At 45.5% G+C, this 25,365-nt stretch overlaps 1 protein-coding gene across 1 annotated transcript in view; it reads left to right on the plus strand.

The window, feature by feature from the left end:
- Positions 1 to 25,365, plus strand: part of spon1b (spondin 1b) — a 393,024-nt gene that overhangs the window by 281,561 nt on the left and 86,098 nt on the right. Inside the window, exon 8 of the mRNA XM_041197861.1 lies at positions 13,101 to 13,302. Within this exon, the coding sequence (XP_041053795.1) occupies positions 13,101 to 13,302 (202 nt within the window). The remainder of the gene's footprint in view (positions 1 to 13,100; positions 13,303 to 25,365) is intronic.

Below are 25,365 nucleotides of genomic sequence, written 5' to 3' on the forward strand. Positions count from 1 at the left end.
ATGACACCCTCTGTGGACTGTATTGCAGGGCTCCACCTGATCGGTCCAGGCCCTAGAACACCTCCAGCTGATGGTCTGCTCCACCAAGTTGTGAGCTGCTGCATGAGCCTCGTTATAGCATCACTCTGCTGCAGTCTGAGGCAGCTGCACGGGTGTCATCAGCCATGAAGGCCCCTGTGAGTAGCCCTTGTCCCCGAGGAGCCAACCCTACAAATTCTGTGGACCCTGGAAGACTTCAGGGATCTGTGACCGACCGAGAATGTAGGCATCGTGCACACTCCCTGGAAACCGTACACACACCTGCAGGATGCGTTTCTGGTGGTCGCACACCAGCTGCACATTCAGCGAGTGGAACCCTTGGGTGAATCCAATCGCTCTTGCATCCTGGCTGTCCTGGTCCTGGGCAAAATGCACAAAGTTGTGTGCCCTCACAAAGGTGGCATCCGTGACTTCATGGATGCATTTGTGGGTGGAGGCTTGTGAGATCCCACAGAGGTCACCTGTGGAGCCCTGAAAGGAGCCACTGTATAGAAATTGAGCTCTGCCGTCACTGTCACAGCCACTGGCAGTGGATGTCTTCCATGTCCCCGTGGCACCAAGTCCTGCAGTAACTAGCAAATGTGACCGACCAGTTCCCTAGACACGCACAGTCTTCAGAGACACTGGCTCTCGGTCATTTGCAGGAATGACAGGCGGTGCCTATAGACACTGGGTGTCACTAGGCGCCAACCAGCAATGGCTCACTGTGGCCCTTCGGTGGCTTGAGAGGGAGCCCCAGCCGCCCCTTCTTCCTGAAGTTGCTGTTCCTGCCTCTGCACAGCCAAGAGCCTCAGTCACTCCCTCCTCCGTTGTCTTTGCTCTCTATGGGCTATCTGGCATACAGCTAGTTCACCAGGTTCCATGATCCTGATGTACTTATCCTACAGCATGGAAGAGAGAGACAGGTGGTTAGCATGGGTGTACTAAGGACCTGTTCTGGTTAAGTGTGAAGGCCCCTTAATGCTTCCCGGAGAGTGCTGGCCAGCCATTGGATGGCCAGAGTTTAGTGCACTGCACGGCTGCCCAAAACCCCACCCACCTCGGCCCCACTCTGCCCAACCGATTGGCGGCAGCGTTGTCCACTGGACTCCATGCTGTGCTCTCATTTGAGGCACAGAAATTCTCCTAACCCACACTGCAAGGATGCACTGTTAGCTTGAACCATCGGGGAGACCGGTCCAAATTGGGATGTTGACTGCAAGGGGCTGTGAGGGCCTCCACCAGTGACTGCCCCATGGCCAGCTTTAGCCAGGAGATCGTACAACCTGTGTAGTCATCCAATTGTTCTGCAGTCTGCTAACATGCTCATGAATTTTTGCCTGTGCCGGCAGGGATGTGTGCTGGGGAGAGGGTGGTGAAAAGCTTTGTAGCACTTGGTGGCACTTTGATGCCTCTGCGTTGCTTGAGTGGGCAGATAAGCTAGAAGCCCGACTCTAATCATGTCAATGTGGCTGTGCCTGAACTAACTCAGCTGCAGAGGAATGGTTACTTTATACAGGTTTCCCTAATGCGTGGCCACTTCCCTCACCTACCCTACCCCCCAGCCTGAATGCTTGTGCGCTATATTCAATGGCAGGGCTGCCCTTGCAGCCCCCCAAGCCCCCCAACCTAAACAGGTCACCTCAACGGCTGAGTTGCCCTTAATCCTGACCACCGTCCCCACAAGTCACCTCGATGGCAGGGCTGCTCTTAACCCCGACCCCCCCAACACCCCTCAAGCTTGAAATCCAACAGGTGACCCTGGTGCGCGCTGTACAACATTACTGTGTACTCACCTCTCAGTTCCCCTCAAAGTGCACACCTTTTATGTGCAGTTGTGGAACACGTCAGCGTGCTTTCCCGCTGATGTGGATGAATGATCCAGTGGGTGAGGGGGATGATTCTGGTGGGCTGGCCTAATAATGATAGGCTGATGTGTTACAGTGGAGGTCCTGACGTCTGATGGTGGGAAATGCGGCCCACCATCGGCGAGATGAGCGGGCAATCGCAAACTGGTTTCACACCGTCATGAAACCGACCGCGCCATATTATCTATTCACACCACTGAACATGTCCGATGCCGGTGGGCACAGAAAATTCCGCACCAGGATGTGTCAGGGGGATGGACTTTGGAGTTATTGCAATAGGCAATCAGCAATCGGCAATGCGCACGCGTGGAGGAGGAATTTGTGGCATCGAGTGGGTGGAGGAGCCCACACTGGGCTTTGGCGCCAGACCGGAGGCCTCAGGCCCTAGGCCCCAGCTCATGGTTCCTCTCCAATTGTCTCAGAGCCCGTCTGGAGCACAGTTGAAAAGGCGCCACGTTGTCTCAGACGGCTTTACTGACAGCAAAGCAAAGATTGGGAATTCGCAGAATGAAGAGTCCCAGAACATTCCCGTATGTGAAAAAAAGATAGAGTGACATCCCAGGAAAACCGTAAGTTCATTGGTTGGTAATTCTTAAATTGATTTCAGATTAAAGGTGACTACTGGGGCCCAGGATTGGAGGCCTAGCACTTTAGCTTCAACTCAGCAGAGACAGCGAGTTCCAATTGATTTTAAAAAGTGTATTTTGAATCTCTTTTCTAACTTGCTTTCAGGTTACAGGTAAATAGGCGAAATATTTTACTGATCGATAAACTAAAGACCAGTAGGAAATTTAAAAACACATTTAAAAAATAATGAAATAAGATAGAGATGCAGGGCCAGGCGATGTGTTGTAGCTGCATGATGTGGGAGCTGGTGGACCCCATTGTGGTTCCTAGTGACCACATCTGTAGCAAGTGTTGGTTGCTCGAGGAACTCCGGCTCAGAGTAGATGAGCTGGAGTTTGAGCTTCAGACACTGCGACACATCAGGGAGGGGGAGAGTTACCTGGATGCTGTGTTTCAGGAGACAGTCACAGCCCTTAGATTAACTACCTTAAATTCAGCCTGTAGTCAGGGACAGGAAGGTATGGCCATGAGTGAGGCAGGTAGAGGGATCCAGGAAATAGCACTGCAGGAGCCTCAGCCCTTGCCATTATCCAACAGGTTTGAGATTCTTGCTCCCTGTGGGGACGAGAGCGGGGACTGTAGTGAGGATGAGCAAACTGACCATAGCACTGTGGCACATGGAGCCATTCAAGTGGGGGGAGAAAAGAGAAATGTAGTTGTAATCGGGGATAGTATAGTTCGTGGAATAGATACTGTTCACTGTAGCCAGGATCGAGAGTCCCGAAGGCTGTGTTGCTTCCCTGGTGCCAGGGTTAAGGATATTTCATCTGGGCTGCAGAGGAACTTGGAGTGGGAGGGGAAAAATCTAGTTGTCGTGGTCCATGTAGGCATCAATGATATAGGTAGAATGAGGAAAGAGGGAGGGAGTATAAGCAACTAGCGGCTAAATTAAAAAGCAGAGCCAAAAAGGTAATAATCTCCGGATTACTACCTGAGCCATGAACTAATTGGCACAGGGTGAATAAAATTAAAGAGATAAATTCATGGCTCAGGGGTTGATGCGGGAGAAATGGGTTTGAATTCATGGGACGTTGACACCAGTACTGGGGAAAGAGGGAGCTATTCCGTTTGGATGGGCTTCACTTGAATCATGCTGGGACCAGTGTCCTGGCAAATCGCATATCTAGGATTGTAGATACAGCTTTAAACTAAATAGTGGGGAGGAGGGTTCAGTTGCATGGAAATATAAAAAATCAAACTTTGAGGAGAGGGTAAGAGTGCAGGTTAGTGACGAGGCTGATTGTTACCAAAAAGTGAAAGGAAGGGACAGAGCGTGTGAACGCCATATTGCACCAAAGAATCATATAAGAGTCGGGAAAATTGACAATAGGGCAAACTTAAAGGCTTTGTATCTGAATGTGTGTAGCATTCAGAATAAAACTAATGAGTTAACAGCGCAAATAGAGATAAATAGGTATAATTTGGTGGTGATTGTTGAGACGTGGTGACAGGGAGAACAGGCTTCGATCGGATTGAGAGTCTCCTGATTGGGTTACGCTCTGACCTGTAAGCCCTCACAGCGGTAATGGCTACGGGTGGTCATTCGCAATGTGGGAGATGTTCTGGGCACAAAGTGTCGGCGCTTGGTGCCCGTCCATCTGCGGTGAGCAGGGAGGTCCAATGTGACCTCACGTCGGTGCAGCAGCTGCCTGTCGTCGCTGCAAGCTCCTCTCAGGGCACTCCGGATGAGGGCAGCAGCTTGTCTGCCCCTCTGTCAGTGACCGTTGCATCCATTGAGGCTGCAACAGCTGGGTAGGTGCCAGTTCTGGAACTGGCCATTCCCTCCCTGGCGGGCCCATCACAGGCTCCACGGGCCAGAGGACACCCACCAAGGTCATCGAGGCCAACAGGACAACAGAGTCAGCAGGTGTCTCACAAGACACTCCGAGCGATGGGGCGGCATATAGACATAGCACCCGCAAACGAAAGCATAAGTCACATTAGGCATTCCATGGGTGATTTTGTGTTGGCCTTAGATTAGGGAACAAATAGTTATGTTTGCAAGAGAGACGTTTGTGTTTGATGTTGAACTGAACAAAGTCCAGTTTTCTGACCATGACTGAGGGTGTTTCCTTTGTGCTGTATTTGGATGTTTCACAGACATCTCATGAGTGTTTGAGTGGACATTGATGTTTCTGTACTAAGCCCTTAGTTGCAGCTGATGAGGTGGAAGATGTAGCACCTAAGTGCCACGTGTGGAACCGCCAGGCAATGCTGGTCCTGCTGATCGATGTGTGTGGGGCTAGCTGAAGGTTCATTGGACTAAAGTGTCCTGGGTGTCCCTGCCTCCTTGGTATAGTAGTGGGTCGGCGTGCTGCCCCTTATCATCGCCCTGTGCTTCCTTATCCTCTGAGCCACTGCTGGCTTCATCACGTGCAGCCTCATCCATTGTGTCAAGGTCTTCATCAACTGCATCCCCCCTTTCCAGCGCAAGATAGTGCAGAGCACAGCATGCTACCACTATCACAGAGACGCGATTTGGGGGGTACTGGAGTGCGCCCCCTGAGTGGTCCAGGCAACAGAAGCACATCTTGGGAAGACCAATGGTTCTCTCCACCACAGCCCTTGTGGAGGCCTGGCTCCTATTGCAGTGCTCCTCAGCTTCTGTTCTTGGATGGCGGAGAGGCGTCATGAGCCACCTTCTGAGGGGATAGCCCTTGTCACCCACCAGCCAACCATCCAGCCGAACTGGAGCACTGAAGAGCACCGGCACCTGGAAGTGTCTGAGGATATAGGCGTCGTGGGAGCTGCCTGGGTACCTTGCACAGACTTTTAGAATCAGCATCCTGTGATCACACACTATCTGCACGTTCATGGAGTGGAAGCCCTTCCTGTTGACGAAGGCACCGGGCTCACCTGCTGGTGCCTTGATGGCCACATGTGTACAGTCTATAGCACCCTGGACACGGGGGAAGCCAGCAATGGCTGCAAAGCCTCTGGCTCACTGTGCCTGACTTGCCTGGTCGAGCGGAAGTGGATGAAGGTCAATGCATGGTTGAACAGAACATCTGTAATCTGCTTGACACAAGTGTGGACAGCTGTTTGGGAGACACCACAAAGATCACCCACCAAGCCCTGGAAGGAGCCAGAGGCATAGAAGTGGAGGGCAGCTGTGAGCTTCATAGCTGCTGGCATGGGGTGTCCACCCACACAGTTAGGGGAGATCTCAGGGCCAATCATCTGACAGCTATAGTTGACTGTCTCCCTTGACAGTCAGAGCCTCCTTCAGCACTACACCTCAGTCATATTGAGGTAGCTGCTTTGCCGCCTGTTTACCCTGGCAGCAGGATAGTGGCATCTTTTGTGGCCCCTTCCACCTTGGACCAGCTCTTGGCCCTGCACCCTTGTGCCTGTGCCTGGCCTCCCAAAGATGGCTCCCCTGGAGACTGATTGTCCACTCCTGGCCTCTTCCTTATTCTATCCTTCCCTTCCTCCTCAAGAACATGAACAACCCCTCTGAGCCCACATATCCCGCCAATACATGAGTTTTGATAAAAAATCACTACCTGCCTGCCTGTTGGGCCCATGCGCCGAGCCAAAGTTTGCACTGGCCCCTCAAAATCCTCATTGATTGGCAAGTTAAGGGCCTTAACAAGGTCTTTAATTAATGGCGGGCGTGCGTCACGCTGCTGAGCGCGCCCACCGACCTATATATCGCGATGCCACACGTTGATGTCGGTACGCTTGCTCGACATCAGCACGCAACATTTTAAGCGCTGATGTGTGGGCTCCGCTACCCGTACGTAAGCTAGAAAATTCTGCCCATGGGACTTGTCTTATGAGGAGAGACGAGCAGTTTAGGCCTATACTCGTTAGAGTTTAGAAGGATGAGAGGAGATCTAATTGAGGTATATAAGATGCTAAAGGGGATAGACAAAGTAGACGTGGTACAGATGTTTCCCCTTGCAGGGCATTCTAGAATGAGAGGCCATAGTTTTAGGCTAAGGGGTGGTAGATTTAAATCAGGGATGAGGAGGAATTACTTTTCTTAAAGGGTCATGAATCTGGGGAATTAACTACCTCAGAGTGCAGTGGATGCTGGGACACTGAATAAATTTAAGGAGGAGATAGACAGATTTTTAATTAGTAATGGTTTTAAAGATTATGGGGAGAGGGCGGGAAATTGGAGTTGAGGCCAAAGTGAGATCAGCCATGATCGTATTGAATGGTGGGGCAGGCTCGAGGGGCCGAATTGCCTGCTCCTGCACCTAGTTCTTATGTTCTTATGTTACAGATCCCTGAAGTAGGTAGATCAGGTGGTTAACATTATAAGGTTTTGGCGTGGTTCTGTAGGTCTTATTAAGGTATTCATGGTCTTAGGTAGTTCAACAGTAAGCAATTATTAACTACTAGAAGCTATATGCATAGATACAGTAAAGGTCCAAGCTAGGAGTTGTCTTCATGCTTGCTTCTACACATGGCTCTGTCCAACACTACATTGATCCCTTGGTGTGGGTCATATATTCTCTGTGTGAGTGGTGCTGTGCTCAGGCCCACATTAACCCTTTATGTGCCAGAACCTTATACTACTGTTAAGAAGGCATACGGGATACTTTTTTTTAATTAGCCAAGGCATAGAGTATAAGAGCCGGGAGGTTATGTTAGAACTGTCCAAACACTAGTTAATCCACAGCCGGAGTATTACGTACATTTCTGGTCACTGCATTACAGAAAGGATCTGATTACATTAGAGAGGATACATAAGAGATTTACAGGGATATTGCCAGGAATGGAGAATTTTAGCTGTTGTGGGAAAATTGAATAGTCTGGGGCTATTTTCTTTGGAACAGAGGAAGCTGAAGGGAGATTTAATTGAGGTCTAAAAGATTATGTGGGAATTAAGTGGCTATGAAGGACCGATTTCCTTTCTTAGAGAGGGCAATAAGCAGGAACGTCGATTTAAATTAATTGACAGAGGGAGTTGAGGAGAATAATTTTCATCCAGTGGGATGGTGAGAGTCTGGAACTCATTAACTGAAAGGATTATCATCTGGAAACCCTCATCAGATTAAAAAAAAACTTGACTAGGCATTTGAAATGCTGTAACATACAGGGTACGGATCAAAAGGTAGAAGGTGGGATTAGACTGGATTGCTCTTTTTAGGCTGTCATAGACACTGAATTTCCTCTTCTGTGCTGTAAATGTGCCACATTTCTGTGCTTGCATGAGACAGTGCCCTCTCTGGCAGATAGACATTCCAAGGTATAAGTTGGTTCAGAGATTCTTAAAACATCACAATACGTTCCTGGGCAAGGTTAGATAGAGTTAAAGAACAAAGAGATTACAGAAATAAAACCTATCTGCCTCATGAGCCAAATTGTCTCCTTATGTGTTGTAAAATTCTGCAGTCGTGATTTTACCATTGGGGATGTGGGTAATGTAGGGGGGTGCGACATGAAAGGGATTTGTGTTTAAATTGGGCACCTATTTTGTAAATCTGCCTGAAATCAATGGAGTGCCAAATCGTGGTTGTGGGTGCAGGGGGTGGAGATGGCTTTGAATGCTTGTCCAACATGAATGCCCTCTTTTACCCATCACAAATCCCGTTAGGTTAAAATTGGTGCTTGTGGTTCTGTGTAAAGTCCAAGGGTACGTATACATTATTGATTACATACAGAGCACTGGCACTTGCAGAATTTTGGCTTCCCTCTTCCCATTCATCTCCAATCCCCTTTGCATCTCTACCATCGCCATATACAAGTTTGACAATTCATCACTTCCTCTTCACGCAAAGGCTAGCCGAAACCTGGAACTCTTTCATCCAAAAGCCTGTTGAGGCTGAAGGGGGTTGATTGAAAATTTCAAATCTGAGATTGATAGATTTTTGTTAGACAAGGATATTAAGGGCTGCAGAACCAAGGCTGGTAAATGGCGTTAAGATACCGAGCAGCTATGATCTAAGTGCATGGCACAGCAGGCTTGAAGGGCTGAATAGCTTCTCCTGTTCTTATGTTCCTGTAATGTTAACATATTTATGGTGGGGTGAGCAAAATAAATTACTTTCACAAGTTAGTTTTGTAGTCAATAACAATGGCGAACTTTAATTCTCTGTCACATTCCTACTCTGACTTCTCTGTCGCGGACCTCCTGTGAAGCTCAGTGTTAGCTTGAGGAACAGCGCATTGCCTTTCAGTTAGGCACTTTGCAGCCTTCTGAATTCATCACTAAGTTTAACAACTTCAGATTATTCATTTAGGGCAACATTTTCCCCCCATCGGGGGGAAAGTGCAGGAGTGGACGCAGGTGGGTGCGGTGGGCGGGCTTCCGATCGGCACCCCCGGCTGGGGGCACGCCCCCATTTTACGTGGGCAGGCCAATTAAGATCTGTGCGAGCCGGGAATGGGGGGGGATTCCCTCAACTGGGAGTGTGCTCTTTTGTGCATGTGTGCTGAAGAGCGCACAGATCTCCCTGAGGCAGGTCGGCTCACATCTTAAACTTTAAATAAAGCCGAGAAAAAAATTTCTCTGCCATGTCCCCTGGTGTGATACTGTCACATGAGTTGGGACATGTCCATAACTTTTATTTTAAAATGTTGTGAGTATTTTAAATCCTCATGAAACCTCATCCCGCCTGTGGATGAAGTTTCATGTTTTTTCAGAAGCTCGCCAGGGCTCCTGGCCTGCCCACCAACCTCAAGGTTGGACGGGCAGGTCCATTAATGACTTCAACTATTTTGTTAATGGCCTTAATAGGCCGTTGACAGGTTGGCAGGAATGCAGCCGACTCTGGTGCACGCCTGCCGAACTGAAAGTCTGAATGACGTGCTGTGATGTCAGGACGTGCGCCTGGCATCACCCCACATCATTTTACATGTCGGCGAGCGGGCCCCGTCCCCGCACGCTGACTGGAAGATAGAGCCCTTAATGTCGGACGGTCGTACCTCTTTAAAAAGGGGATACTGCGGTGAAATTGGTTTTCAATGTCATCCTCAGTCATCCTAATTGCCAATTAAAAGAGTAGAAATCTGTTTTTGTGTTAAAATAATTAGGTGATAATATAGCCCTACTTGAATAGATTATAGATTGCACACCATCAGAAGAATCATGCACCTAAACCATAGTGAGTAGATATAGTTGTCGTGGAAACCAGAAAAAGCAAAAATTAAAGATAAACTTCAAGACATACTTGAAATGATTAAAAGCTTATGAAATGACACTTCATTTGATTAAGTTGGCATCTTAACAGATACTCAAAAACAAGATTTCCATTACAGTAATAAAGTATTATTAATATTTTCAGTTGAAGAATTTGTTCTAAGGATAGATACAGGTAAAAGTGTTTGTAGCATTAAACTTTCACCACAACAGTGAAGCATGGGCCATTGCCTATTTCAAGTCCATACAACTTTGAGGTCAGGAGCATTCAGTGGTGTGTTAATAACCTAGAAATTACTGCTGGGAATTAAAATTTAGCACATTTGTGTGTCATCTCATTGTTATCTTAATATGATTATGAACCCATCAATGTCTCTTTAAGAATACTTTAAATGGATTATTGGCTTTGGTTTTCCTGCATCTTTCTCCATCCGTATCTTTAAGAAGACCAAAACCATTGTCTTCAGCCCCCACTACGAACACTGTTCCCTAGCATACCAGCATCCCCCACTCCTGGCACTGGCTGAATAAGACTGTTCGCAACCTTGGTGTAAATCTCCTCCACACCCTCTCGAAGGCCTTGACATCATTCTTGCTGCCAAGAATTGGACATAATTCTCCAGCTAGAGTCTAACCTGTTCTTTATATAAAGGTTTCACATAACATCTTTGCTTTTGCGCTCTATTCTGCTATTGATAACGTCAAAGATCCCCTATGTCTTTTGACCAGCCTTCTTAACTTGTCCTGCCACCATCAAAGATTTGTGTGTGCACATCCCAGCTCTCTCTACCTCCCTTTGCACTCCCTTTAAAATTATACCATTTAGTTTATATTGCCTCCTCATTCTCTCTGTCAGGATGAATCATTTCACACTTCTCCACATTCATTTTCATCTGCCATATATCTGTCTATCTCACCAGTCTGTCTATGTGCTCCTGAAGTTTGTTGCTATCTTCCTTATTCTTTACTACATGTCTAAGTCTTGGGTCATCAGCAAACTTTGAAATGATGCCCTGAGTACACAAGTCCAAGTCATAAAATATTTATAAAAAAAAGAGTGGGGTTCCCAACACTATCCCTGCGGAACACTACTGTACATTTCCCTCCAATCTGAAAAACAGTCATTCACCACTATCCTCTATCTTCTGCCTCTTATACAATTTGGTGTCATTGCAGCCATTGTCCCCTCAATCCCATGGGCTTCAATTTTTGGACACATATCTTTAATGCCTTTTGAAAGCCTGTATACACAACATCAACCACACTGCCCTCATCAACCCCCTCTGATACATTATCAAAGAGCTTCATCAAACTCATGTTTTTATTGCCTCCAGATGACTCAACCCTTCCAATGCTGACCTGGCCAACCTCCTACCTTTCACCATCCATAAACTACAGCTCAACCAAAGAGCAACAAAATTATGTTAAAATTTATATACCATTGGATGGAGAATTGTGTCAGGGTGCCACACTTCAGGAAGGATGCCAAGAACTTTGGAGGGATTGCAGAAGAGGGTAACTAGAATAGTGCCAGGGATGACAGACTTCAATTGTGTGGAGAGATTGGAGAAGCTGGGATTGTTCTCCTCAGAGCAGAGAAGATTAAGGGGGAACTTAATAAAGATGTGTGAAATTATAAAGAGTTTTGCTAGAATAAATAAAGGAGATCCTGTTTCCCAAAAGCAGGAGAGTCAGTGACCAGAGGAAACAGATTTAAGATAACATGGCAAAAGTGCCTGAGATTTTTTTATGCTTCGAGTTGTTGTGATCTGAGACGCACTGCCTGAAAGAGTGGTGGAAACAGATTCAGTAGGGAACTGGATATAAGTAATTTAAGGGTAAGAGTTGCAAGGCAATGGGGAAAGAGCAGGAGATGTGGGACTCATTAGATAGCTGACATAGACACAAAGGGCCAAATGACCTCTTGTACTGTATGATGCTATGAATCTATGGACAAGTCTCCTAAATGCTGTTTCTAGTCTCCTGTTTTGGGTGAAGCAATCATAATGATCTTATCATTAGTTAATCCTACAAGGGGATTGAACAAAGGAGTCAAGACCAAATTAAGTTTTCAGATCAAGTGGAGATAGAACATGAAGATTAAATTGGGCCATTGCACACAAAGATAATCCAGTCCCAATTTTAAAAAATTCTATTCTTACATTTGCTCATTCCTATGATAACTTCAGATATCCACACCTATAATGAAAAACAGTTCTATGTAAACTTGTCACGCTGTAGTGGCACCCTCTACCATTCGTGGTACTGCAGCCTGACAAGTTTTGCATGGAAGGTCCCATTATAAATGCAGAATTTATGGTGCAAAATGTTGCCAGGGAGTAAAACATTAAATAGATTCCATGAAATACCCTTTATGGAATAGACTGTTATCAGTGTGGAGATTGATATGACAGGAATATAGACTTTGCTTGGAACATACTGACCTCTGTATTGAAATTCCCATTCCTCAACTCTCAACACAGGAAGAGCCAAATCATCAAATTCCCCCATCATGTCAAAACACACACTCTTATGTTTTTAAGGAAGCAATTTGGAAGAAAAGTGAAAGGGCAAAAGATTACTGCATTGGTGAAATATCAAAAATAAAAAAATTATGAGGAGCATAGATAGGGTAGACAGGAAGGAACTTTCCCCCTTGGTGGAGGGATCAATAATCATGGAGCATAGATTTAAGGTAAGGGGCAGGAAGTTTAGAAGGGATGTGAGGAAGAATTTTTTCACCCAGAGAGTGGTGAGAATCTGTAACTCACTTCCTGAATGGGTGGTAGAGGCAGGCTCATAACATTTAAGAAGTATTTGGATGTGCAGTTGTTATGCCATGGAATACAAAGCTATGGGTCTAACGCTGGAAAATAGGATTAGAATAGTTAGGCACTTGTTTGACCAGTGCAGACTCGATGGGCTGAAGGGCCTTATTCTGTGCTATAGACCGTTATGACTATGACTCTATGACTATAAATGCAACACACCAACCAATGAGACAACTTTATCGATATGGAACTCATGAATATGGATCTTAAATTTTGTGTCTTTAAAAGAAATAAGGACTTAGGAAAGAAAAATACATCACAGAGTAATGAATGAGACTATTTTACTAATGAGTAACCTCAGAGCCTTCCACACTCAGTGTGTTTGCAAAGGAGTTAAATCTTAATTGACTAACTAATCTGTACAAATACCAGGACTGTCCCCTCACAATATATCTCAACATCAAATGGTAGGGAAATTGTCAGACTAATTGGCGCTGCATTCAGTTGCAGGTCAAAATGTTTGTCATGTGCCTAACTTATTAAACCTCAATGCAGGAAGTAGCATTTAGAGCTAAGTGACACTTGAAAATACAGCTCAATTCATAAACACTTGTTAAATGGCACTTCAACGAAATTGTCATTGTACTGTTCCAGTATACAGTGCTTGAGACTTTATTTTTTGTTTCCTTTTCTCCGCTTTTTTAAAAATGTTTTGTGCAGCCGGGCGGCTCCGTCTGCAGAGTTCTCCGTTGACCATACACGGCACCTGATGTCCTTCCTGACGATGTTGGGTCCCAGCCCAGATTGGAACGTGGGACTATCAGCAGAGGATCTCTGCACCAAGGATTGCGGGTGGGTGCAGAAGATTATTCAGGATCTGATTCCCTGGGACGCTGGGACTGACAGTGGAGTGACGTATCTGGTAAGCTATTGATTAACTTCTCAGTGGCTTTGCTTAGAACTCAGAGAGTAACTGGAATCTCAGAAACAACTCCTGTTCATTTTGACAGGAAAATGGGAATAAAGCTTTTCTTTAACTAACATGTCTCTCATACCACATTATGCATTATGGAAAGCTAATTTACCCCAAAGTCATTCAGTGAATGGTATATGACCAGATTTCCCCATCTGTCAGCTTTTCAGCTTTTTCTTCCTACATAGCTACTTTCATTTTAAACATATATCTGCCAGCAGGGCCTTCCAATGTTGATATGATGATACAGACTCTTCTCATTTAAATTTTGTCATTATATCATAGCCAGAAAACATCAACTTGCATATAAATGGCCCTTTAAATGTAGTAAAATGTCCCAGGCACTTTTGAGGAACATTATTAAACAAAGATTTGGCACTGAACCACATCAGGAAATATTAGCACAGATAACCAAAAGCTTGGTCAAAGAGGTAGATAATAAGGAGCATGTTAAAAGAGTAGGGAGAGGTAGAGATGCAGAAAAATTTAAGAAGGGAATTCCAGAGTTTAGAGCTCAGGCAGCTGGTGGCATGGCTACTAGTGGTGAAGTGATGGAAATCAGGGACACCCAAGAGGCCAGATTTTTTAAAAATTCATTTATGCAATGTGGGTGTCACTGGCAAGGCCAGCATTTATCATTCCTAATTGCCCTTGGGAAGGTGGCAGTGAGCTGCCTGCTTGATTACAACTGAATGGCTCACTCGACCATTTCAGAGGGCAGTTACGAGTCAGCCATTTTGCTATGCATGGGTCTGGAGTCACATATAGACCAGGCTGGATAAGAATGACAAATTTCCTTCCCTAAAGGATGTTAGAGGATCAGATGTTATTTTATGACAATCCCATAGTGTTATGGTCAAGCACAGAGATGTTGGAGGGCTGTAGGGCTGGAGGAAATTACTGAGATAGGGGAGTGGCAAATGCCAATAAGGTGAGTGACCAACTAGTGAGTTTCTGATGCTTTGGTTGAGGGATGAATAAAATAAATCCAGAGTTGCATTTCAAAGAAAGTAAAGAGGCAGAGCAGATTGAAGGATGAATGCTAGCCAGCACACCCTACTTCTTTCTGATTAGTTACCATCCATCTGAATAGACAGATGGGGCCTCAGTTTAACATCATCTGAAGGGTGGGATCTCAGTTTAGTGCTGGCAGACAATGCACAAGTTTCTTTAGACCAGTTAGGAAACATGGATGCACAGCCATACCCAGTCCGTCACCATAGCAACAAAAGAAGCATAAAAAAAGATAAAAATGTATTTCTAACCCTCTCACCTCAGTTGTGGGTACAATCTCCACTCTAGGACTTCAGCACAAAATCTAGGTTGACACTCCAGTGCACAACACTGAGAGAATACTGCATTGTCAGGGATGCATTCTGCAAGGTCAGATGTTAACCAGAGTCCCACCTGCCTCCTCAAGTGGATATCAAAGATCCTGTGACACATTTTGAGGAAAAAGGAGTTCTCTTGCACCTTGACCAACATTCCTCCCTCAATCAACAACACCAAAAAACCGATTAACTGGTCCTTCAGTACACTTACCAATTGTCGGACCTTGCGGTGTGGAAATTAAATTGGCTGCCGAGCTTGTCTACATAACAACAGTGATTGCACTTTAACAAGGATGTGATAAGTGGCTATATAAATGCCAGCACTTTCGTTCTTAATCAGAAATCTTACCAGTTGTTTTATTAATCTATGAATCACTCTGTTATATTTTTGTCTTCAGAAAAGAACTAAAAATCTGAAGGCTTTTATGGATCTCAGAGAGCCTAAGGGTCACTCAAAAATAAGTAAACCTACAATGTTCTATTGGCGATATTAATTTAATGCCTTGTTTTTTGGTTCACATCCAAAAGCAATTGCAGCATGATCAAAATTCTAGGCCAATTTATTTATGCAACATTTTTCTATCCAACATTGCAACAGAGGCATTTATTTGTTTACTAAACCTTTTTGCTAAAGAGCAGGTAAAGCATTGTAGGAAAGTGTGCAACTTTTAACCACCTGTGTCACTGGCAGTCAGGTTCAAGGTTAGCACTTCTAGACAGGGGAGGATCTGCTGTGAATGTTTTAAACAGTAAGGATGCAGGAACATAGGAAAAGCAGGGGGCCATTCAGCCCCACAGGTCTGTTCCACCATCCTGGCTGATAGTGGCTGATCTGTAACTTAACTTCATATACTCCTTCAGCTTGCTGCTGCAACATTATTTTGCCTCCGAAACATTCTTCATGACAATGAGGTCCGAAGCCCAATATCAGGGACTTCTTGGACGTTTAGCACACGGCGCTAAAATCTGGCTGGAAAAGGAGGGGGAGGGGGCTAAAATTGGGCAGCCCTGAATTTAACCCCATTGTGTGCTCGAACTAGTGAAGCTGTTAACTGATCACAAGACAACAAAGGCCACATCAAAGCCTATAAAGCAGAATTGAGTAAATCATAAATTCAAAGAATCTTCTAGCACAATAAGGGGCCATTTCGTCCATCTTGAAAGACTCTTTGGAGGAACAATCCAAATGACCCCATTCTCCCTGTTCTTTCCCCATAGCCCTGCAAAAGTTTCCTTTTCAAATAGTTATCCAATTTCTTTATTCCCTAACCCCGAGTACCCTTACATAACAAAAATCTATCAATTTGAAATTTTCAATTTACTTCACCCTGCCCCAAACAACTTCAATAACTCTTTGGGGGAGAGACTTCCAGATCATCACTACCCTTTGTATGAAGTGCTTCCTAACATCACCTTTGAACCTCCTAACTCTAATTTTAAAGGTATATATACCCCTTTGTTCTGGGCTCCCTCCACCTGAGGAGATGATTCTCTCTAACTACCCTATCTATTCTTCAATTCTTTTAATCGTCTTAAACATCTCAATTAGATAACCCCTTAATCTTCTACACACAAGGGAATACAAGCCTCATCTATGCGGCCTGCCTGCTAATTGAACCTTTTTGGCCTCAATGTCATTCTGATGAAATTGTGCTGCATCCCTTTACCAAGGCCAATATATCATTCCTGAAGTGTAGTGCCCAGAACCGAACACACTTACTGCAGAGAGGTTCCAACCAGAGCTTCGTGTTGTTGCCACCGAAAAGGTTAAATGCAAACCGTCAGGAGATGATTGTGGTACATTGAAGTACGATCATTGCTGTGCTTTAATCTTTGCTTATATGAAGGTTTTATTGGGATGTCATGCTGTGCACGGTTGAAAAGTAGTTGGGAAAATGAGGCTGAGCTGGGCTGGATTCATTATTATCCCAGGAAAGTCATTACTGTTGCTCTGTACCATATGCTACATGATGGTGCGAGCAGAAGCTGACATGAGCCCTTTAAACCACATCCTGAGAAAATGAGTCTCATCTTTCAGCACAGACAGTTTGTTGACATATAATCCAATTTGTTTAATTTTCCTCTTTTTTATGAACGATTTCCCTCCTCATTTTTTCCCCTCTCCCAGATGCTACTAATCTCTGGACAACTTAATTCAGTCAACAGGAAAGGGAGGCAACACTTAACTCATGAAGGAGACCATCATACGTATGATGGCTTTCTGAAGCAATGTGCACTTAGTCCTGTTCCTCAATCCTTTTTCATCATAAATCCTGTTCTCCACACTCTGACTAAACCTTTATCATGAAGCCTCAGCAGAAGTATTGTGTGCAATTCTGGATACCGCATTTTAGGAAGGATGTCAAGGTCTTGAATGGAGAGGGTGAAGAAGGAGATTCCCAGATTGGTACCAGAGATAACAAGCTTCAGCCATAGGGAGAAAGTAAAGAGACTAGAGTGTTCTCTTTAGATTAGAGAATGTTAAGGGGGAGATTTAATTAAGGCATTCAGAATTATGAAAGGTCTTGATAAAGTAAATAAGGAGAAACTGCTCCACTGGCTGAAGTATAAAAGAGATAAAAACAAAAAACTGTGGATGCTGGAAATCCAAAACAAAAACAGAATTACCTGGAAACACTCAGCAGGTCTGGCAGCATCGGCGGTGAAAGAAAAGAGTTGACGTTTTGAGTCCTCATGACCCTTCAACAGATCTGAGTGAATATTAGGAGAGGGGTGAAATATAAGCAGGTTTAAGGTGTGGGAGGGGTGGTGGTGGGGGGAGAGAAGTGGGGGGGGGTGTGGTTGTAGGGACAAGCAAGCAGTGATAGGAGCAGATAATCAAAAGATGTCACAGACAAAGGAACAAAGAGGTGTTGAATGTGGTGATATTATCTAAACGAATGTGCTAATTAAGAATGGATGGCAGGACACACAAGGTATAGCTCTAGTGGATGTGGGGTGGAAAGACTAGCAGGGCATAAAAGATTTAAAAATAATGGAAATAGGTGGGAAAAGAAAAATCTATATAAATTATTGGAAAAAAACAAAAGGAAGGGGGAAGAAACGAAAAGGGGGTGGGGATGGAGGAGGGAGTTCAAGATCTAAGTACTGCATTCGTTGCTCCCAATGCGATCTCCTCTACATTGGAGAGCCCAAACGTAAACTGGGCGATCGCTTTGCAGAACAGCTTCAGTCTGTCCGCAAGAAAGACCCAAACCTCCCTGTCGCTTGCAATTTTAACACTCCACCCTGCTCTCTTGCCCACATGTCTGTCCTTGGCTTGCTGCATTGTTCCAGTGGAGCCCAATGCAAACTGGAGGAACAGCACCTCATCTTCCGACTAGGCACCTTACAGCCTTCCGGACTGAATATTGAATTCAACAACTTTAGATCTTGAACTCCCTCCTCCATCCCCAACCACTTTCCATTTTTTCCCCCTTCCTTTTATTTTTCCAATAATTTACACAGATTTTTCTTTTCCCACCTATTTCCATTATTTTTAAATCTTTTATGCCCTGCTAGACTTTCCACCCCACCCCAACTAGAGCTGTAGCTTGAGTGCCCTGCCATCCATTCTTAATTAGCACATTTGTTTAGATAATATCACCACCTTCAACACCTCTTTGTTCCTTTGTCTGTGACATCTTTTGATTATCTGCTCCTATCACTGCTTGCTTGTCCCTACAACCACACCCCCCCCCACTTCTCTCCCCTCACCACCCCCCCACACCTTAAACCAGCTTATATTTCACCCCTCTCCTAATATTCACTCAGATCTGTTGAGGGGTCATGAAGACTCGAAACATCAACTCTTTTCTTCTCCCCGATGCTGCCAGACCTGCTGAGTTTTTCCAGGTAATTCTGTTTTTGTTTTGGTTTTCCATTGGCTGAAGGGCTGGTAATCAGAGGGCACAGATTTAAGATAATTGGTGAATGAACTAGAGGGGAGATGAGGAGGATTTTTTTAATATGTTTTTATTCTGCAAGCTGTTGTAATCTGAAATGCACTGCCAGGAGGAAGCAGATTCAATAGTAACTTTCAAAATTAATAATACTGGCAATAAAGGTCAAAACCTTAATCACGTGCAACTTCCTTCAGGCCCAGGTGGTGCCTGGGACTGATTGGATCACTTTTTCAAAGAGTCTTTCAAGGTGGGGCAGATGGCCCCCTTATGTGCCAATCTTTATTATCTACCCAATTCCACGTTGTAGACTTTGATGTGGCTTTTGTTGTTTTGTAATCAGTGAACAACTTCACTGGGATGAGCACACAATGGGGGTCATTTCAGAACTGCCACTTTTAGCTCCCACCCCCTCCTTTTCCAGCCCGTTCGCCCCCTGTGCACATCTGATGATGCCCAAGAAGTTCATGATATTGGGCCTTGAGCTTTGTTGTCATGAAGAATGTCCCAGAGGCAAAAAAACGTTGCAGCAGCGAGCTGAAGGAAACTTGTGCCATTTTTATTACACCAGCAATTCCCCGAATGCTGCATCACTTTGGGGCAGAGGATGCCTCTTATTTGTTCTTACCCAATATTCTAGTTGGACATGCCTGCGTGCTTCTTGACCACCAGCCTGGGGCCTTAGGTGGCCACATAGTGCTGGAAAATGGGTGCTACACTGCCCAATTTAATGCCCCAGTGCCTTCCACCACTTTCCGTGCCTGCTGATGGAATGTCACATAATAGTTAGAGATGGACTGGATGAAACACATCCAATGGAAAGAAATGATCCTAAAGGCCTATAACACGAATCCAAAATAAGTTGAGCTACTAAAGAACTTGAAGCCATCTTTAATGGTTTTCCAGAAAGGCACACATTTCTGTTCACTGCTGCCAATATAATGCAGTTTCATCAAAATAATTAATTAAACTCTTTCTTCAGTTGGAGCGTTTTTCTCTGCTTCCGTGTGAACTTTCATTGGTTTCTCTGTTGTCAGGATTTCAGCTACAAAAAGCAGAAATTCCTGACTAAACAAAACTAGCTGTATTTCAAGAGGCTGGTGATCACCACTTACAATGTCATCACTGAGGTTTGCCGGAGGCTATTAAATCAGTCCGATTTACGAGAAAAGATTTCGCTTAGTCGAGCATAGTCTGATGAATAAATAGATTGAATTTCTTCACTGAGCATCAGTGGGAGACAAGAAAAGCTTTAAAAACGGAGTTTTATTTTATTCGTGCTCAGGGATGCAGGTTGACACAGACAAGGTTGGATCGTCTACCTATCCCTGCTTGCTCTGAGAAAGTGGTGTTTGGATCTTCTCCTTGAACCGCTGCAGTCCTTGTGATTGTGCATTTGGGAGTAGGAAGTTTCAAAGGGGCGTAGACAGATTAAATTTGAATGGGTAAAACTGTGGTAGATGGAAATCAAAGTAGGAGGAATGTGAGCTCATCCACTTGCATTGTAGAGAATACAGCTATAGGAGCAGCAGGAGGCCATTTGACCCCTCGAGCCTGCTCCCCCATTCAATTAGATCATGCCTGATCTTCTACCTCAATCCCCATAATCCCTAGATATCTTTAATATTTAGAAATCTATCCATCTCTGTCTTGAACATACTCAGTGACTGAGCCTCCCTCTGGGGTAGAGAATTCCAAAGAATAATCGCCTCTGAGTGAAGAAATTTCTCCTCATTTTGGTCCTAAATGACCTACCTCTTATTCTGAGACTATGTCTCCTCGATCACTCTTCTAGCCAGAGGAAACATCCTTCCTGCATCTAATTTGTTAAGCCCTATAAGAATTTTGGATGTCTCAATGAGGTCACCTCTCCTTCTAAACTCTAGAGAATATAGGCCCAGTCTCCTTGATCACTCCTCACAGGACAATTCCACCATCTCAGGGATCAGTCTGGTGAATCTTTGTTGCACTCCTTCTCTGGCAAGTATATCCTTCTTAGGTGAGGAGACCAAAACTGCACACAATACACCATGTGTGGTCTAAGTAGGTAAAAATGGCTTTAAACTAATAGAGAGGCAGGAGAGTTCGGGTGAAGGAGGATTTAGAAATCCAAAGATAAAAGTTGAGACAATAGAAAAGTACATTGATGTGGGTAAAGTCAAGCTGAGTGGGACCAGAGGGACTGATGATCTTAATAGTAATAGTGCATCAGAGATTAAGGTCCAGGCAAGAATAGTAGTAAAAAAAATAAAATTGAAGTCATATTATCTGAATGCGCGGAGCATCCACAGCAACATACATTAACCAACAGTGCAAATCGAGATAACTGGTTGAGGTCTAATCGCCATTGCAGTGATATGGTTACAAGGTGACCAAGGTTAGGAAATAAATATTCCAGGGTACACAACATTTTGAAAAGATTGGCAGAAAGAAGAAGGAGGAGGGGTAGCCCTGATAATAAAGGATAACATGAGGAAATTAGTGAGAAAGGATCTTGGCTCAAAAAATCAGGAAATCAAATTAGTATGGGTGGAGATTAGGATTAGCAAGAGTCAGAAAACGCTGGTGGGAGTAGTTTATAGGCCTCCTAAGGCAATATAATAGCTGTGGGGATATTAATCTTCACATAGACTGGACTAATCAAATTGGAAAGGTGACCTGGAAGATGACTTTGTAGAATGCATTTGTGAAAGTTTCCAGGAGCAAGATGTTTGGAACTAATTAGATGTGAAGCCATTCTTGATCTAATATTGTACAGTGAGGCTGAGTTAATTAGTAATGTCATAGTAAAAGATCCACTGGGAAATAGTGACCATAATACAGTTGAATTCCACATTAAGTTTGAAAACAACACACTCCAATCACAAACAAGAATCTCAGAATTAAACAAAGCCAATTACATAGATATGATGGGAGAGTTTAAGGTTGATTGGAGCAATAGACAACAAGGAATGGAGGCAAATAAGCAGTGGGAAACATTTAAAGAAACAGTTGAAAATATTCAACAAAAATACACTGCATTGAAAAACAAAAACTCAGTGAGAAAGATCCATCGTGGCTTATAAAGGAGGTTAGGAATAGTATTAGATTAAAAGAAGAGGCTTATAATGTTGCAAAGAATAGTAGTAAGTCTGAGGATTGGGACTGGGATTGTTTTAGAAACCAGCAAAGGGCCAACAAAAAGTTGATAAAATGGAAAAAATAGAACATGAGGATATACTAGCCGGGAATATAAAATAGATTGTAAAGAGCTTTTACAAGTATATAAAAAGGAAGTGAGTAGCTAAAATAAAAGTTGGCTCCTTAGAAGCAGAGACAGGAGAAATTATCATGTGGAATGAGGAAATGGCAGAGAAATTAAACAAATATTTTGTGTCTGTCTTTACAGTAGATGATACAAGTTACCCACCAGAAATACAGGGTAACCTAGGGGGCTAATAAGAGTGAGGAAATTAAAGGAATTAATATCAACAGAGAAAAAGTACTGGAGACATTCAAGGAGCTAAAATCTAACAAATTCTCAGGATCTGATGGCCTACATCCTAGGGACCGAATCATCCACTCCCATTGGCAGTGGGTGTCATGGCAGCCGGGGTGGAGTGGGGGAAGCAATTCAGCTTGAGGGGCAGAAGTTTCACGCAAGGGTGAATTCACAACAAGATCATCTGATGGTGTCTGCCATGGCTGAATGTGAATTCCTCCGGATGCCAGAGTTAACCTGATTTGCATCCCGGTAATGGGATGTCTGACCGGAATTGCCCCCTCCCCCCATGCCCAAGTTACCATTACGCTGGCAGGAAAACACACCGGCCCCAGACCAAGGTTGGACAAGAGTGATGTGTGGAAATCAGGGACTTACCATTAGGGCCTTACTCAGATTGTGGACACCTGAAGAGAAGAGGATGCTACAGCTACCAGACCCTGGAGGAACACATACATTGCATGCTAGGTGGATTCTCATGGAGACAGCTCCACCGTGAAACAGTCTCGAAAGGTGGGAGGCCTCTGTTGATGCTTTGGGTCGGCTTCAGAACGTCATGGTCATGTCTATGGGCTGCTATGGATGGTCATGAAGTGGGGGAAGAGGACATCCCAGCTGTGAGTTGGGGAGGAAGGTGTACACGGGGGTGTGGGAGAGGAAGGCCTAGCTGTGAGTGGAAGAGGAAAGTGTACCTAGGGGGGTGAGGTTGGGAGGGGGGCATGAAGGTGTTGGGGGGCTAAGGTTGGCGGGAGAAAGGAGGGTATCCATGGGGAGGATAGAGTATGAGGTGGGGAGGATGGGGGGTTTAGTGGGGGAGAATACGGCAAGTGGGGAGGTGTAAGGGAGGGAGTTCAGAGGGGGTAAGGTGTCCGGGGGTGAGGACAGAGGGTGGAGGAGGGTATAAGGGGGCATTGTTGTCCAGGTGAATGTGCAAGGAAGGGGTCTGTGGAGTCAATGACTGCCTCCTGGAGACTGAACTGAGGGTGGGCATGGTAAGAGGGAATGGAGGCTGTGAGATGGGGCAGAGGGAGCTGGAAGGGTGGGAGGGTGTGGGTGTGTTGGTAACAGTAGAAAGGACATGGAGGGTGGTTGGTGGAGATTTGGATGAAGACACAGACCTTGGGTTGGGAAGGAGGAGGTCAGGGATGTCAATGTATGGGGGTGGGATTTTCAGGAAAGTAGGGAATGTGCACGTTCACCTGGACAACCTAGAATGACAAGGGTTTGGGTTGGGAGGTAACAGGTGGGAGGGTGAAGGCAACGCCAGGAGTGGGGGAGTGGGTCCACAGTGATGGGGGAAAGGACATGGGTGACTAGGGATGGGGCAAGGACAGGGAAGCTGATCAAAAACTTCATTATGACCAAGCTTTCAAATCGAAAGTGAGCGGAGCCTCATGTTGGATGGGAACAGGTGCTGCATGGGAGTGTGATCAGTTGGTGGGCGGAAATGCAGGTCAGCTACGATGGACAACTGAAAGGGAACGCCAGCAGGCAGCATGGAAAATGCTCGGGACAGTAAGGTGAGTGTGATGGATGGAAGTTCCTCATGTGTTGGAGAGTGCTTGCATGAGGCTCCGAAAGGCCACATACACAATTCTTCCCCCAGAATCTCCCATGGTCCAGCTGCGTGCAGTTGAACTGCTAATGGAGGGGATGCAGTGGGAGGACTTGCAAAGCCTGAGAATGAAGCTGCAAGACACCATTACACATTATTTAGTGAAAGTGAATATATTTGCAGATTATAAAGTGAAAAAATGTCAACCACTTGTGATCAGAATTTATTAACTTTTCTAGGCCTATCACTTCAGCTAAGTGCTGCCCTGACATCCACAGGGGTGGAGACGGCCTGTGCAATGGTTGGTCTTGTTGCCTCTGATGACTTTGGCATGGGTCCTCTGGAGTACTGAGGCTTCGAAGGCCCTGACTTGCTTTAGCTGACCCCCTATGGGCCAGCTGCTCCCTCTGCAGTGACAGTGGTTGAGGTTGAGGGGGTCACAGGCAAAGGGGACTTGGAGGGAGTAGACAGCCACTGAGATTCCTGAGTGGATGACCCAGAGGTGTCCAGCTGCTGCTCCTTCTCCCTTCAGGTGCCTGAGGACCCCGGCCTGACTCCTTTAGGGGAAGGAGCACCTGGAGGGATGTTGAGGTGCCCCATTTCCCTCTCGCGTTGCCACTGTAGGAGCTCACCTATGGCTAGCACGATGGAGGGCAGGTCTGCGCACAACCCCACCTTCTGCTGGACCAGGTCTCCAAGGCGTCTACCAGCCTTCTCTTGGAGACCACTGTATGCACACATCTGGGCACCACTTCATCAGAAAGCAGATGGACACACTCCTTTGATTCGCATGGCACTCTGTTAAGGGCTTCCAAAAGCTCTGTGCGATGTTCCCCTGCCTTCTGCTGACTCTCCACGATAAGTTGGAAGGCTGAACCCAGATGCTTGTCATCTGACTCAGACCTCACAGATGCCTCTTCCCCAGCAGCCCTCCGAGTGCCAGATTGTGAACCCGAGCCTTTTCTAGATCTAGATCCCACCAAGGCGTGTGTCTCTGTGCTGGTGGAGGGTGTAGTTAAGTGTTATGATGGGTCTTCCAGGCTGCTTATTTACAGCTCTTCAATGGAGGAGGTGTCCTCTTGGTTGGAGATGAGGATGTGGATTGAGCTAAGGGACTGGCGGCTAAGGGTGTCGGTCGCTTGGCAGAGCTCCCTGTGAACCAAAGTAGAGATGCTTATTGCATGGCAGGGGAGTCAAAAGCAGGAGAGAGAGCACTCTCAGTTGCATTGAGAGAGGGCTGATGTGGTGCAGGATCCTCGTGTGGGTGTTCACTGCCGACCTCACCATTGCCGCACGTACGATCCACATCCTCACCAGTCAGTGCGCTGGCAAGCTCCTCAAAGTGAGTGAAGGGCCTAATGTGGGCCACTCCAGACCCGGTCTGGGACCTTTCTCTGCTGTTGTGAGCCAGCTTCTCCTGCATAAAAACAGATGGAGAGTGTGAGCATGGCACTGCATGGGATGTTTGTGTGGTGAGCAGAGCCATTGGCAGGATGAGGACGCGAGCTCCAGAGGATATGAGATATGAGAGTGTGTGTGAGAGTTAATGGTGTTGTCCCTTGGGGTGTGAGATCCCTGTGGATGTGTGAACGATTTGTGAGTTGAGAGTGATGAGGTTGACTTACACTGATGGAATGGATGAGAGCGTTCATTCTCTTCCTGCACTGGATGGCTGACCTCCTCTGTGCTCTGGTGGCACTGACTGCCTCTGCCACCACTTCCCAGGCCGGATTGGAGACTCTG

This window comes from Carcharodon carcharias, chromosome 10 (assembly GCF_017639515.1).
Source record: "Carcharodon carcharias isolate sCarCar2 chromosome 10, sCarCar2.pri, whole genome shotgun sequence".
In the NCBI taxonomy this organism is placed as follows: domain Eukaryota; kingdom Metazoa; phylum Chordata; class Chondrichthyes; order Lamniformes; family Lamnidae; genus Carcharodon; species Carcharodon carcharias.